Raw genomic sequence first — 14,958 nt, 5'->3', positions numbered from 1 at the left:
GATCCATAAAATCCTGATAGAATACATTCTAAAATAGTGTTGCTGTTGCCAACATTCTACAGTCATTTACACAATTCTGCCTGCATCCAGCAGTGGGGTTAGAGCTGATCTTAAAAAGGGGGAGGGGGGAAAGTGCATAACAAGGCTGAATATCAAAGTCACTTCCAGAATTAAAAATGCACCCCTCTAATTCAGGATTTTCACAAAGGTTTAAATATAATCTTTTAAGACAAAAGTAAAATATTCAGGTTATTTCTGTTAAATTTATTTTGAAAATCATCCTAAATAAAGAAAGCAGTGTGCCTTTACATTCTGTGAGTACACAAACCTGCAAACAGCAGAGATTCTCAGCTCAAGCTGAAATCCCAACAGTACATCCACAGTTTGAATTAGAAAAACTGCACATATCAAAAGGCCAGTTTATCAAGAGATTACCACATTTGTTAAACTCTGTTAATCCAACCCAGGGAAACACTGGTGGCAGATACTCAAGCCTTTCCATGTCTATGCAAAGTCTTGTTAGCATAAAGTCTGCATAAACTACTTTTTATTAAAATCCATCCTGTCAACGTTAAAGGCGACCATTGTCAGTACAAATAAAATGCCTGAATTTCAGGTAACTGCATCAATGGAACACCAAATCACATTCCCGCCTTTTTTTTTTCCTTTTTCCTTTTCATAACACAAGTATTTAAATTCATTAATTGAGTATATTCAGTGTTGGAGCGTGTGGAGAAAACATTAAAGCCTGTGGGTATGTCGTCAGGAACCTGTGGAGGAGCTTCTCTGCAGCAGCAGGGAGTGGCACACGTCGCACACTCGCACAGGCCGTGGATACGAAGGCAAGGCCAGCTCGTTACTGGAGCAGCTGTTGCAGTAGATGTCTCCGCAGTTTCTGCAGTGGTGCTGCGCATGCAAAACATACAGCGTGACGTGGCAACATTTATGTGACTGCGGACGTTGACGGAAGCGGCTCTCAAGTGAAATGTAATGGGGGTGGGCGGAACGTACCTTTCTGCGTGAGATGGAGAACTCCTTCTGGCATTGTTTGCACTGAGTGGCTTCATCATCTTTCAGCCAAGCGTGGCCCTGAGAAGAGCAATGGTTTCTCATTCCAAGTCTTACAGCGTCAACAATAAAAGTAAACCACCCTCGACTCTTTAACATTTTACCTTCAGGGCCTTGTTGACCTCCTTGAAATCTTCCATCTTCAGTTTAGACCTTTGAGAAAGATGAAAGTGGCATAAATTCTCCTACGTGAAATGGCATTCCTTAGTAAGAAAAAAAACAAAAAAAACATCGCAGTTACTGACTGGCTGAGATGCAGTCCCATTTCTTGTAGAGCCTGTTCCTGCTGCTCGCACTTCTGCTGCAGTTGCTGCTTCTCCTGCTTCAACTCCTGCAGCTCCTGCAAAGTCGATCCATAAGAAGCAAAAGAAAAAAAGGTCATAACATCCCATTTATGTTCAAGAATTTGTAATATGCTCTTACACCGCTTACAAGAGGATGAAACAGGAGGGAGGCTTTGTTAAAGCTGTCATACAAATAATATTTTTGTAAAATAAACTATTTCTTTAAGGTAATGTCATCTGGCATAAATATATAATTCGCTGGTGATGAAGCTGAAAGGTACAGTTTCTAAATTCCTGTGTTTAAAATATGAAACGTTACCAGCAGACTTGAAGAAATAACCAACAACAAACCGCATAACTTTTAATCTAAAACATCTATGTACTGTGTTGATGACATTCAGTGAAGTTGGATTGGGGCTGCACAGTACTTTCTTGTAATACCACCTTGTACCACAAGATGGTACATCAAGCCAATTGAATTAATAACCAGGTAAGTCAGGATGAGCACGTTCTCTTTTACAAAAGGAAAAGCTTCTTAAGAACCTTGGACACAAAGGAGTATCTAAAGTTAAAAGAATAGCACCACACATTCAAAAACATCTCAACACACCCACTGGTAAAACACTGCTCCCTGGTGGTGAAAGGCGTTGCTGCATTTTGAAGGCCATAATTACAAAAGATACTTTTTAATGAACATAAGAATAAAAAAAAAAGCTCTTATTCTGACTTGTAGCCAACTCTAGCAATGTAGCTTCATTGCTAGAGTCTAGAAGCAGTCTCTACAAAGCCAATCACACATTTTAAATGTTGGCATTGGATTACAGTATTTTATGCCTGTGTGTAGGAGTAATCTTAGCTGCAGCTGTAGGTTGCCTTTCACTTTGAAAATAAAACTTCATTTGTCAAGAGCGCACACATTTTTTTCCATCGCTATAATTCGCCTATTTAGATCCGAGCAAGTGTAACGTGACACAGGTTGTGTGTGTGTTTGAGAGATGCTGACCGAGTGCAGGCCCTGGAGCTGCTGCAGCTGTGTGCGCAGTTCGGTGCTGTTGTCCTGCTCCCTCTGGAGAGCTTTTTGCAAGTTCTGTCTCTGTTCCCTCTCACTGCGCAGCTCGTTCTCCAACCCCAGCCTGTGCTCCGAAAACACAAAAATGTGACTCAAGTCATCAAACTGCAAACTACTGCATGGACTCGATCTACACAATGTTTGAAAAGTTTGAGAACAAACATTTTAGGTGAATCACATTTGCAACTTTGCCCTTTTATGAACCTTTTCTCTACATACTGCTTAATACCACACTCAACCCCCCCGCCCCACCCACAATTGTATTTCTTCACCTTAGCGTATCGAGATCTGTTAGCTGTTTCTGCAGAGCATCGACTTTTCCCTGCAGCTCCACCTTCATGTCTTCGTCCGACTGGTCGTTCTGCTTGCGCTCCTGCTCCGATCTCTGTAGTCTATGAGTCACAAAATATGAAGAGGAGCGTCAATTTAAAGGAATGTAAATGCGAAACTGAATCTCAACCTAGGCAAGCACGCATACCTCTGCTCAAGTTCCTTCATGGTGTTCTCCATTTCATTCATCCTCTGCTCAAGCTGCACGGCCTCTGCCTGCTTTTTTTCTGCTTGGCGGTCCGAGTCCTGAGAAACCACACGATTTGGACAAATGCGCAATCTGTGTGTGTGTGTGTGTGTGTGTAAGTGCGAAAGACAAAGTTATAATCATGCTCATCTATTTATACCTGAGCTTTGTGGAACATCTGCACATTGAGAGTCTTGACTTGGTCAAGCTGGAGCCGTAGGGCTGCCAGCGTGTCCTGTTTCTCATGCGTATCCTTCTCCAGCAGTTTCATGGCCACCTCCATCTCCTGCTTCATCCCCACCTGCAGCTCCAGTTCACGCTCCAGCTCCTAATACACAAGGGAGTCAAATTCAGTTAGAGTTGAGTCAAAACCCAAAAACACCAGGTGTGGAGTGTTGGTTCAGTCTGTCCTGGAGGTCACTGATACTTGACCTGGCGAATGCGCTTTTCCTCCTTGTACTGCTTCCACACCACATTGTACATCTCATCCAGGCCTTGTCTAGTCTGTTTGTATGTCTCCAGCTCTGCCTGGCTGTCCTGAAGCACTGCCTGAAAAATAAAAACATGGCATTTTTCATTCCTTCTTAAAATCTGGAGGGGCTTCAGCTGCAGTTAGTCCTAGACACTTTCCCCCCCCCACACCTCCTCTTTTCTCTGGCTGGACTGCAAGATCGTCTCGTTCTCCTTTTTCAGCTGTTCCTGTTCTTCCCGTAGAGAGTTGATTCTGTCTGTGGCAGCTGTCAGCTGAAGAAGAGGAGAAAACACACACACACAAGCTGATGTTAAAGAGGATCAATCCAGTGCGAACACAGTCCCACAGCTGCACACACAAAGCACGCCTAACCTCCTCTACAAGCTTGCTATTAGTCTTCTCTAGAGAGTCCATCTTAGCCTGAAGGTCAGTGACGGTGCCGCTTAGGTGACGATTTAGCTCCTCAATGTAGTGCTTCTGATCCAATATGGCTGTCATCTTCGAATCACTAAGGAAGGGAGCGATACAATTACCATCTTATAGTTGTGAGACATATCTAACCAAAGTTTAGTAAGGATTTTTTAATATGGGGTCATGCTTTAAACAGTAATAACAATATAGAACAGTCCAGATTAAAAAAATAATGTAAAGCAGTGTAGATGCTTACTCTTTTGGAGTCTCATTGCTAGCAGAGTCTTTCAGATAAAGTGAGAAGTCGATGACTGCTACCTAAACGGGAAAGAAGAGCAGATCACTCTGTATCTCGATCCAACTCTTCCTCAGAGTGAAACTGATTCTTACAAAACAGCATCACTAACCTGTGAATCAAGGTCCTCCCCTTTAATGCAAAGGTTAGCATCAATTACGTTGAGGCCCACCAGCAGCCCCACCATTACCGACCCTTCGTCTTCCAACATCAGTGCTCCAAAGTCATAAAACTCACTAAGGGATTTAAAAGGTAAAGTGGATGCTAGGAAGAAACCCATGTTTATAATGCACTATAAAACAAGTGTAACTGACCTCAGGAGGTCCTTGTGGTCCAGCAGGGCCTTCATATAGTCGGCTACTTTCTTCTGCATAAGCGCCAAATGCAGCCAAGCCCTTCCTCTCCCCAAACCAGTCCTAAGAAAAACAAAAACAAGAATGACAGTATAAGTACAATTAAACTCAGTTGCGATGCAGTTTTATTATAGAAATAATATAATGGCATTTAATGGCATACTTAATGCCAGGCATGTCTCTGGCACTGGTGGCGATGTTGACAGACTCCGTGCATAACTTTTCTACCAGCTCCAGTGGTCCCCATATAGACTTGTTGTAACCAATGAAGGATTTCTTGGCTGAATCAGACAACATGCAGAATTAACTTCAGCATGCAGGCAGCTAAATATAGCACAACAGCAAAAGTCAGATTTATTTACGTCTAACCTTTAAGACCGTGTTTGAGGCAGTGCTCCAGGACAACAAAAAACTGCTGCAGAGGAGGGTACTCCGAGTCAAGCGTCCTGCCCAGACTCATAGAAGACTGAATCAACACTCTGATGCTGAGCTTCAGCATGCTGAGCAGGTTGGATCTTTCTATTGCCATTGAGTCTTTGGGGGGAACAACTGTACAGAAAGCATGAAAAAAAGGAGAAGCTCTGAGGTTAATTCTGTCAGATGACATAGCCGGAAAAGGAGCACTTCACTAACCAAAAAAACCAAGAGTCTGATCTTGGAGTCATGTGATGTGACAGCTGACACTTATACAGTGTTTCAAGTGCCTGTGACAGCCGCAATGGTTCGATCTTAAAGTGCATTAACTAGCAGGCATCAGAAAAATCAAAGTCTACCTGGAAGCTTTTTCGCTGAGTTACTGAGGTCACTTTCGGCCTCATTCTCGGTCGGGGAGCTCGCCGCGTATCCCTGTGAGGGCTTTCTCTGGATGGCAGCGTAGCTGATCCCGCTGCTAATCGTCTCTGTGGCCTTACGAGCCAGAGACAGGAGAGGAGCCGACCAGCTGTTCTCCTCTGCGACCTGGGAAGCCTGCCTCTCGGTCCAGTCCTGCTCGCTGCCCCCATCCGGTTCGCCATTAGTCGCTGGTCGTAAAACTTTGGGCTCATCTTGTTCTTGTTTTTCGTCGCGCTCTGTAACAGCTGTGTTTACTTCCCCTGCTTCGTCAGCCATGTTTGCCCTCCCCCCGTCCCCCTTTCTCGCGTATAATTCACGTGATCGCCTTAAACCAATAAGCGACGCTTGTGAGGCCTGACGTTCTTTTACTTTTGATTCATTGGCGGTTAGCAAAACACACTGGAGTTAAATCACTGCCACCTGTTGGACTTGGCTGGAGAGTGGCGGACTGACAAATATCTAATAACTAAAGATCGCGTTTTTATTTATTCACAGTCAATGAAATTTTAGTTTTGCCTTTCAGGTTAGTGTGTTGGGTTCGTGTGGGTCACAGGACAGGAGCCAGAACTAAAGATAAAGATTTTCATTGGGAGTGACCAGTAGGGACAAACAATTACTTTCGAGGGACACCTTGAGTTGAGAGGGTTGAAGACAGAGTTAGAGAGGCAGGCTGAGATGGTTTGGAGAAGGGATAGTGGACATATGGGACAAAGGATGCTAAATGCAGCTGCCAGGCAGGAAAGAATAAAAGAGAAACGAGGAAGACCTTAGAGGAGGTTTGTGGATGTAGTGAAGGAGGAGATGCAGAGGGCTGACAGAGGAGGATGGTAAGGATGGAGTGAGATGGGTGCAGATCATTTGCTGTGGAAGCGGAAGGAAGCAGATGACAGAAGAAGATAGAAAAGAAGAAAAAGTCATGTTACTTAAGATTGAATGTTCATGTCACACAGAGGAAATTTGTATTTATCTTTTATATTGGTTTTATTCTGTTTTTTAGTCTTTATTTGTGAGTTTAGTTTTTATTTGCATGATTTTATTCTGTTTGTATTGCATGGTTTTTAGTGGCTTATTTGACATTGTTTTAATCCACTGTGGACTGGCTGGGCATGGGACAAATTAGCTGATAGTGATCACCTGAGACATGGGTGTGTCCAGAGGTGGCCTATCAGCTGTTTAAGGGACCCTTTAAAAGGAAGCTGACTGGGGCTTGGGATGACAGAGGCACACGATATGAAAAGGAACACAAGAAGACCAGGTCATTCATTCATTCATTCATTCATTCATTCATTCATTCATAGATAGATAGATAGATAGGGGGAATCACTGCCTGATCGCGGGGGTGCGGCGCCTCATCTGGAGACGGACAGGTGAGTGTGACGTAGCGACGCAGTCCCGACAGCAGGAACGGCGACAATAGGAGACAACGCCTGTGATTGACAGCATTTGTGAGTAGCGTCTCCACTGTTGTTCACCGGGTGCAGCCGTGTTGGGAGAGGGTCGCCATGGCTATAAGCCAGGGCAGCTTCCAGGACGATGGTTGTGGCCCCTATTTGTTTACTTACAGGGCGATGACGCGAGGGGAGGCGATCGAGCAACGGACTCAGTGCAGAATGCGAGCTGAGCTGGGATGTGATGGGCCCAGTAAAGGGACGAGAAGGGGATAGCAGGCTCATCCTCGTCTGCCTGGGACGAGGCTGCCATGCACGCAGCTCCGCAAGAGGAATTTCTGGCCTGTGAACCCATAACGAACATTCGTCCTGGGTTGTGGGACTGGGTGGGATTTTTAGTGCATACAGAAAATTGCATTCTTACCAGTTTTAGAATTGTTTTATCTAGGCTCGGTGGTAATTTTATTATGTTTTTAGAATTGTTTCTCATTCTTGCTCCCTGGCCTGGAAATAAACGGTTTCTGATCAGACTTGCATCATCACTGTGCGTGTATTTAAAAGAATCGCATTAGTATGACATTCTGGCGCACCAGATTTATTGTCTACGGTCACATCAGAGTTAGTCTATGCCTAAGAGTACAAAGGGCAGACATATTCATTACCCCCATACGTGGTGAGCAGCCGACCTACATGTGACCTCAACACACACTACAACGTAGTTAAGCTTTAGCCAAAGAGGCTTTACTGTGACGGGAATCGTAAGAATATGCACTTAGAAGTAAAGCCCATAAATCTCTAGAAAACCAGCAGTAGTAATAACATCAAAAGCTGTGATACTGATGTATTGTGTATCTATTTTATCTTTATTTGATCCGTTTTGTGTTGCTTTAAATTGACTCCAACTTTAATTATTAATTCTAAGAATGTTGTTAACACAGCCATCCATGAAGTCAGACTATACTTTAATCCAGTTGAAGCACTTGTGCTATTAACCTATGATGGTATTTTTTGCACTTGAGAGCTGAAGGGAGAATTTCACATTGCAATCAAAAGATAATTTTCTTGTGAATAATTGTTGTTACCTCAGAACTGCATGACACCAGTAGTAAAAAGATCAACTGGCAGTGAATAAACGTATTAGGAGCTTGCCGTCCTTCCTTTTGCACTTAGAAAATCTACCATTACTCCTCTATGTAATGTAATGCACTTGCATTTATACAACACTTTTCTAGACTTACTGACCATTCAAAGCAATTTGAAACATACATTTATGCAGCACTATGCTATACACTTATCCATGGTCGATTTAAAATAATCAATTAACCCTAAATTGCACATCTGTGGACTGCGGAAGAAGCTGGAGTACATGGAGAGAAGTAAGACAGACAAGAAGCCCTGGGAACCAAGAACCTTCACGTTGTGAGTTGACAGTTTTAACCACCTCATCACCTCGCTTCTCAAATTACCCAAGTCTGTGTGGAAAAACATTGTAGTTGATTGCAGTTACCTGAAATAAAAAAAACAGGAGGGGAAGGCAGGGAGATAACTGAAAAGAACGTGTGTTATCACAAAACAAAGTGAAAATAGAAACGCACAGGAAAGGCCTTAAGTTTTAGTAACCTTTGGCATCACAGTGGCCTGATGATGCTTTGTAGCCTTTCTTTATTTAGATTTGGGAGGTCTACATTACTGTGAACCAGCTGCCCTTCAAGAAGTGGTGTTTGTATTGAAATGTCTGTTGTGAAATTTTGAAAACACGACTAACTGTAAAGCTGATAAAAAAAGTAAGTCAAAGTTAAACATTTTTCAAATAAATAGTTAATTTCGCTTGTTTCTAACTCTGGAAACTACCTGAACCTAAACAGTAAAACAGTGTAGTGTAATCCTTGACCACGTGGTGGCGCTCACATTTCGTACCCGTTAAAGGCGCTTTTAATACTTGGAGCCAAAGTGAAGCCCATCATCTGATCTCCAGTTTTTACTGCAGAGTTGTATATTTTGTCATGTATTACTACGTTTCCTGTCCTCCTCTTCAACAGCTTCGCTGTTGAATTATCTTGCTTAAATGTAAGTATGGACTGTTAATGTATCTTACTTAATATTTGGACTTCTGATTCTGTGACACGCATACTTTAAATCTGTGACTGCTTTAACCACCGGATTTACCTGGATTAAACACAACCAAACCCTATGACGGCACTCAGACAGAAAGAATGAGTCAATATGTACAAAAGGAACCAAGGATTAGTTTGTTTTTTTTTTTTAATTAAGTTTCAGTTTCCTGTTTCTTTTAATTTCCCGACAGTTTTTGTATTTTATTTTCTATCTTTGGGAGTACCAAGTAACATGATGGATAATTTGAGTTAAAATACGAATTAATTGCCGCAACATGCTCTTGTGGTTATTGGCAACACCCAGGAGGCGGGGATATCTATCTAGGCTAAAAGGCTCGTGAGCTTCAGTCGCCAGTCTTTCTGGAGAGGAGACAGCGGCAGCAGGGACGCGAGGAGAAGAGAGGAGTTCTATTAACAAAAAAGAAAAAGCATATAAAAAAAAAAAAAAAAGGAAGGAATACTGAGAGGTGGACGGAATATAACTTTTAGATTTTTTTTGTTAATTTAAATAATTTTTCTACTTAAAGCTACTGGAAGCCATGAGGATTTTCGCTGTTGCGCTGTTGCTGGCTCACGCGTTGGGTACGTTTCATGTGCCTGTGCAACTTAACCAGTGTTTCTTCTGTGTTCATTAATGGATCACTTAGCGCGCGCGCGCGCGTGTGTGTGTGTGTGTGTGTGTGTGTGTGTGTGTGTGTGTGTGTGTCTCTCTCTCTTTCTTGGCTGTCAGTGTAATCCTCTCTATAATAACCGAGCTATAACATGTCGTGTAAACTTAATCTTTTAGGCAACAGTTTTCATGATGCCAGCCTATTCAGGAGCTAATGGGGTCATCTCTCTTATTTTAGAGCATGCTTTATGTAACTGGATACATTTATTTTTAACTCATATTCTTGCCTGACATTAGCTAACTGTCTGCCCATGCATTTTGTGCGTGTGTTATGAGAGACAGAGGGGGGAAGGCTGTGTGCCAGGCCGATATCTCAATGTCCACGAATTTGAGGACAGTAACTCAGAAAGTCTGTTTGACATTAAACATGCGGGTCAAACTCAGTCACTCAGTTTAAAATTTGGCGTCCTTTTGAGTGCATCCTGAGCTGGGCATTGACTCAATCAATCCCTAAGGACAATGTCTGATCCGGTGTATTTCCTAAGAGAGAACAGCAGGGTAATTACTGCATCCCTAAAAAAATCCTGCCTGAAGCTTCTTCCTGTACAACATGTTTCAACTTGCCCAAGAAGGCTCACCCAGCTTGATGCACTAACCTGTCTGCTGGTTGTCCCCTAGAGGAAGAGTTTTCTGATTGTGATTTTTGTTGTTTGTTTTTGTGGTGTATATATGTTCAAAAGAGGACCTCATTCATAACGTTTGATTTTCCTGCTCCTTCAGTGATGTCCAGACTGGCCAGCGGTGCTGCAGTAGACAGTTACCAGAGCAACAAGCAGCAGCACACCTCTGTTATCAGCCTCCTGGACACAACCAGAGACAGGAGAGCAGAGGAGGAGGAGAACCGGGGCGTGAGGGCGACAACAGCAGATTACAGCAAGGATGGCGAGGCGGAGGAGTACGATGATGACTACTACTATTATGAAGAGTATGAAGATGGCACATCTGGAGACTATGAACTGCAGCTGCCAAGAGGTAAGGCACTTAAAAAATGTCTTAAATTGGTGCTTTTAAGTGGCTTTTAACAAAGACAGTACATGTAATTGTTGGTCTTGTTTTTTTTTTCTCACTTTAGTTGCCATGTCAAGCAAACCCAAAGATCCTTCTACCATCCTGGAAGCTGAAAACACTGAGGGAAAAACAACGAGAGGAAAGGGAAAGAAGAGGGGAAAAGGAAAGGGAAGGAAGAGGAATCCTTGCCTGAAGAAGTACAAAGATTACTGCATTCACGGGACCTGCACTTACCTGAAAGACCTCCGTGAACCATCATGCGTGTGAGTATTTAGCTCTCTGTTTACCTGCACATCATGCGCACCTCAAGTCGATCAATTATTAACAGTTTTCCCTTCACCGTCCTCTTCGCAGGTGCCACCATAATTACTCCGGCGATAGGTGTCAGTTTATCCTGCTGCCATCGCAGTCCCGAGAGGGCTACGACCGCACCACAGCTCTGGCGGTGGTGGCGGTGGTGCTGTCGTCTCTGTGCCTCACCATCATCGGACTTTTGTTAATGCTCAGGTGAGCGAAACACACGCCCGGCACGCACTCGCAGCCATGCACAGGTTAGGATCTTAGCTAATAACGAGGCGATACGTAGAAGACTGAACGAGCTTCCTTTCCTTTCGTTTATTCCAGGTTTCACAAGCGGGGAGAGTATGATGTAGAGAATGAGGAGAAGGTGAAGCTAGGGTCAGCATCCAACCACTGAAGCAACAAAGAGAGGTGAGTGGTTAGGGAAAGGGCTACAAACACGTACACCGACTGACATCAGCCGCTATCAAGTGCGACTAGATTTCACTCATTCCCCCCCCCCCCCTTTTTTTTTTTATTTTAGGCAAAGATGTAGAAATTCTACCTCAGCTGAAAATGAAAAGTGAACAGCAACAGGAGGTCCCGGAGGAAAAGAAAAGGAAAATAAATTGAACGTACGCAAAGAAGAGAACAGAAGGACGTCTGCCCAATGTTCTGCTGGCCGTTCAAATAAAGAGTGGGCACGTGAATGTATTCCTGATGGCTTCAGAAGAAGAAACTCCCGGTCTGGAACTGGAATATTAAACCGCTCAGAGGAGGTGTGTCGAGAATCAGGCGACGAGGAACGGGAAGAAGGAGGAATGCGTCTTGACTCTGTCTCTGAAATTATTTGAGATTTTTAACAACAATCAGAGCTCAATCTGGATTCTCTTTCTCTCAAAAGACAACATTTTGTATTTTCCTGCTCAATGCCGTCACGTGTTTTTTGTTTTTTTTTGTTGATTTGTTTTTTCTTGTGTGTGTACAGTAAACGGTATATTTATAATTTTAATTTATTTATTTAAGCTAACTGTATTTATGGAGATTTTTAACCACCTTTTAGCAGTTTTTAAAATAAAACAAAAAAAAGTGTTTTTATATTTCTTATTCGAGGCTATTTATTTATGAAACAGAAGCAAACGAAGCAAAAGCTCAGTATTTCATGAAAAATATGGCATAAACTTTAATTCTGGCACTCACTAGATGATCAATAGCACTGTGGTTAATAAATTGATCATTGAATACGCGAGATTTTATTTTATTTGATATTATTTTTAATGATCCAATGGTTCAGATGATTTCCAACACTGACCACACTCACGATTACTCATAGTCACACCTGGAAACTGCCCCTGGGGCAACCAGTCTCTTCTGTCAGCCACTAAGTGGCTCCAATGTGGGTTCAGTGAATTGCTCAAAGGCACATCAGTATTGGTAATGAGGGAGGGCAAAGCCCTACTCTCTCCCATCCCCCCCACCCGGCTTTATCCTGCAGGTTCGGGGACCGTTACTTCACGTTAGGTTTCAGTTTCAGAGGTAACGCTGATCATTAGGCACACTGCTATGTACTGATTATAAGCACCACAAGAACTGTGCTCTCAACATCTGTATTTCTTTCTTTTCTTTTTTTTTTAGAAGGGAGTCACATATGAAATGCACTGTAGAAAGAATTGGGTATAAATATGTTGTGTTTATGTCTTATCATTGTTAGAGGAGAAACTGTTAAGCTGTCAAGAAAAAAGGAAAAACAATGTGAATTCAAGTGCTTTATCCATTCAAATCCTGCAATTTTGAAGTGATTTATATTTGTGATTTTCTTTTCAGAGCAGAATAAAAAATAAATAAATAAACATCTCAATATGTGAGTTCTGGAGTTTCTCTGTTATTTCTCAATCCATCCATCCATCCATCCATCCATCCACCCGCTTTCTTATCCGATTCAGGATCATGGTGGGGCTGGAGCCAATCCCAGATGTCACAGGGCAAGAGGCGGGTACACCCTGGACAGATAGCTAGTCTATCGCAGGGTTAAATCTTTATTATTCCAAACTTATAGTCATTCATTTGCTTCCTGAGTTGGACCGTGCATTAATGCCTGTCTTAATAACGATAACACCGCTGTTGCTCTTCTAGCTCGTTCAGGATCTGCAATTAAAGCAAACATCATGTTTTTATTTCCCGTCTCTGGCGTGTGAGCAGTCGCTTTAAACTGAGACACCTGTATCCTGCACATTGGTGCTGTTATTATTTTTAGCCAGTGCTCATAGATCTTGAATCAAAAATCCTTCCTCAGTTATTATATGTAATTGGGGTTATCTGTGCGTGCCACTGTTTACAATTCAACAAATAACTGATGCCAGACTGTCTAAGCGAGCCGTGAGGAAAGTGAAGACGTTAGTCGTTTTTTTATGTGATGACAACAGCATCGTCAGACTCACTGACAGATCAATCATGATACATACAGGACTCATTCCAGCTGTGGGGGGGGGGAGGAGAAAGGCAACAGATCTGAGATGTGCAAGACGGCAAACACCTGATGTTTAGCCACTGCCTCACACACCATTACTCACGCAGCTGAAACAGATGTCGCACTCAAAGACACGCGATTGAGCACAACATCTGAGGCCTCGACCAGCCCCCGAATACCACAGTATTCAGAGAGACCACATACAGCAAATAGCAGGATGCAGCAATGCTGTCATGTATGCCGCACACAGGTTTAATGGAGGTAAGGACGGTCAAAAGACCCAGCTGGACTCAAAGGCAGGTTGAGGCCCTGCCAAATGTTAGTCACTCCCTTGAAGTCACCTCCTACACAGATGTTGTTACACTGGCAGTGTGTGTCTGTGTAAGTGGGAATGTGGTACAGTCATGCTTCAGAGCTGACTCTGAGTGGGTTGAAGGGTTAACCGAACCATTACCAAGAAAAGAATCCACAGCAAAACATGCATGTTTGTTATGTGATCTTTTTCAGCACCGTTTGTGGGTCTGATTCCCATACGTTCCATATAGACTGAATAAGCAGCATACTGTGGGGAGCTCATGTTCGCACAAGGGGGTGGTGGGGAGGTGGTGGTGGCTGACAGATGTTCAACTGAACCACCGAGGGCATGGTACCTGATTCAGAATGCAACTTTCTTCATACCGCTTGTTGAGAAACTGAAAAACAGCACTTCAGCTTTCATCATCCTCACGTGGCGTTTACAGGAAGGTGAAAATGTGCAGAAAACTCCAGTTTCTCAGTCACATTTTTTTATGTTCAGGGGGATTCATATGTGTATTTACAAAGCACACACATGTGTTTGTGTGCGTGTGTGAGTGACGGGAGCTATTCATTTACAGTAGTGGGGGGCCACCTAATCCCGGCCTCTCAATGTCAAGTAGCAGAGCGCACAGAAATAGTGTCGTGCAGTCATGCTCACATAGCTGCTATTCCCGGGCCTGATCGCAGGCGGGAGAGCCAGAATGCTGAGAGAGAAGAAGAAGGGAGTTCACTGCGTTCTGTTTCTCGGTGGCCTCGTGGACCCCAGCCAGGAAATAATGGCCAGGATGGTGGCCCATCATCAGCCATCAGCACTGCACTTCTCATGAATTTTCCTTGTTGGGCTTGAGAAACAGCTCCGCAGAGTCTACACTTTGAGCTTGTCCTGCCCTTAGAAGTTATTTTTTATTCCTAGAGAGTCGAAGAGATTATTTTTCCACAGAGCTTTAAGGCATTTCCTCGCAGGTTGGCCGAGATTCTTTAGAAGTGGCAAAATTTATTGCATGCCAGACGCTTGTGGGAAATACCAGCAAGCCTATTGTGTTTGATATTGTTTTTGGGGGCTGTGATTTTCCTAGAGTAAGTTTGCTTCACACACACATGTAAGACTTCCGCTTTATTCTGAGGTACACATGAAAAACAGTAGCATTAAAAAGTAGCCAAATCAAAGGCTGTGGAGCGGACTACTATGCTCATTAATGGAAACATTCAAACATTAAATATTAGTTATTTCTAACTTTTGCCAAAATGATCTAAAGCTAATAAGTAAACTGCTCCATTGCCTTCTTGTCATTGCCAAATAGACTGAAGTAATCAGATGCTACGGCAGCTGCACTGGATTTAATCGGTATAAGGAGGGTAGGTTTGTTGTGAAAGGTGCTTCCTGCTCTGCTGAGAGGCAACAATGGGTAGTTTCCACACTAATATGGAAGTGCGC

General features: G+C 43.1%; 2 protein-coding genes across 3 annotated transcripts; one reads left to right on the top strand and one right to left on the bottom strand.

The window, feature by feature from the left end:
• Nucleotides 1-243: 243 nt before the first annotated feature.
• Nucleotides 244-5,615, bottom strand: rufy1 (RUN and FYVE domain containing 1). The gene is made up of 17 exons (XM_082557871.1): nucleotides 5,243-5,615; nucleotides 4,839-5,018; nucleotides 4,633-4,750; nucleotides 4,431-4,532; nucleotides 4,229-4,352; nucleotides 4,078-4,139; nucleotides 3,783-3,918; nucleotides 3,581-3,682; nucleotides 3,371-3,487; nucleotides 3,099-3,266; nucleotides 2,900-2,997; nucleotides 2,694-2,813; nucleotides 2,356-2,485; nucleotides 1,314-1,408; nucleotides 1,173-1,221; nucleotides 1,012-1,089; nucleotides 244-906 (listed from the first exon to the last, which is right to left on the bottom strand). Exons 1-17 carry the CDS (start codon nucleotides 5,574-5,576, stop codon nucleotides 763-765), a joined length of 2,157 nt encoding a protein of 718 aa, XP_082413997.1. The 5' UTR covers nucleotides 5,577-5,615; the 3' UTR covers nucleotides 244-762.
• A 3,523-nt stretch (nucleotides 5,616-9,138) lies between these two features.
• Nucleotides 9,139-12,624, top strand: hbegfa (heparin-binding EGF-like growth factor a). 2 transcript variants are annotated; one of them, XM_082502924.1, is made up of 6 exons: nucleotides 9,140-9,384; nucleotides 10,193-10,444; nucleotides 10,545-10,743; nucleotides 10,835-10,987; nucleotides 11,105-11,191; nucleotides 11,304-12,624. In XM_082502924.1, the coding sequence occupies exons 1-5, from the start codon at nucleotides 9,342-9,344 to the stop codon at nucleotides 11,175-11,177; spliced, it is 720 nt and encodes a 239-aa protein (XP_082359050.1). In that variant the 5' UTR covers nucleotides 9,140-9,341; the 3' UTR covers nucleotides 11,178-11,191; nucleotides 11,304-12,624. The 2 variants fall into 2 exon arrangements, with proteins under 2 accessions (XP_082359051.1, XP_082359050.1); XM_082502925.1 differs by lacking the exon at nucleotides 11,105-11,191 and having other exon boundaries at nucleotides 9,139-9,384.
• The last annotated feature ends 2,334 nt before the right edge of the window (nucleotides 12,625-14,958 follow it).

This window comes from Aulonocara stuartgranti (assembly GCF_965226115.1).
Source record: "Aulonocara stuartgranti genome assembly, chromosome: 2".
Lineage (NCBI taxonomy): Eukaryota > Metazoa > Chordata > Actinopteri > Cichliformes > Cichlidae > Aulonocara > Aulonocara stuartgranti.
This window is presented reverse-complemented; position numbering and strand designations above follow the sequence as displayed.

What these genes read in the sequence shown, in the direction of transcription:
- rufy1 (XM_082557871.1), bottom strand. Translation starts at nt 5,576, where the DNA reads ATGGCTGACGAAGCAGGGGAAGTAAACACAGCTGTTACAGAGCGCGAC. An exon ending in AGGAAAAGCGCATTCGCCAG is followed by an intron (nt 3,267 to 3,370) that starts GTCAAGTATCAG and finishes CTTGTGTATTAG; the next exon opens with GAGCTGGAGCGTGAACTGGA. An exon ending in ATGAAGGAACTTGAGCAGAG is followed by an intron (nt 2,814 to 2,899) that starts GTATGCGTGCTT and finishes TGTGACTCATAG; the next exon opens with ACTACAGAGATCGGAGCAGG.
- hbegfa (XM_082502924.1), top strand. Translation starts at nt 9,342, where the DNA reads ATGAGGATTTTCGCTGTTGCGCTGTTGCTGGCTCACGCGTTGG. An exon ending in CTCCGTGAACCATCATGCGT is followed by an intron (nt 10,744 to 10,834) that starts GTGAGTATTTAG and finishes TCCTCTTCGCAG; the next exon opens with GTGCCACCATAATTACTCCG. An exon ending in GGACTTTTGTTAATGCTCAG is followed by an intron (nt 10,988 to 11,104) that starts GTGAGCGAAACA and finishes CGTTTATTCCAG; the next exon opens with GTTTCACAAGCGGGGAGAGT.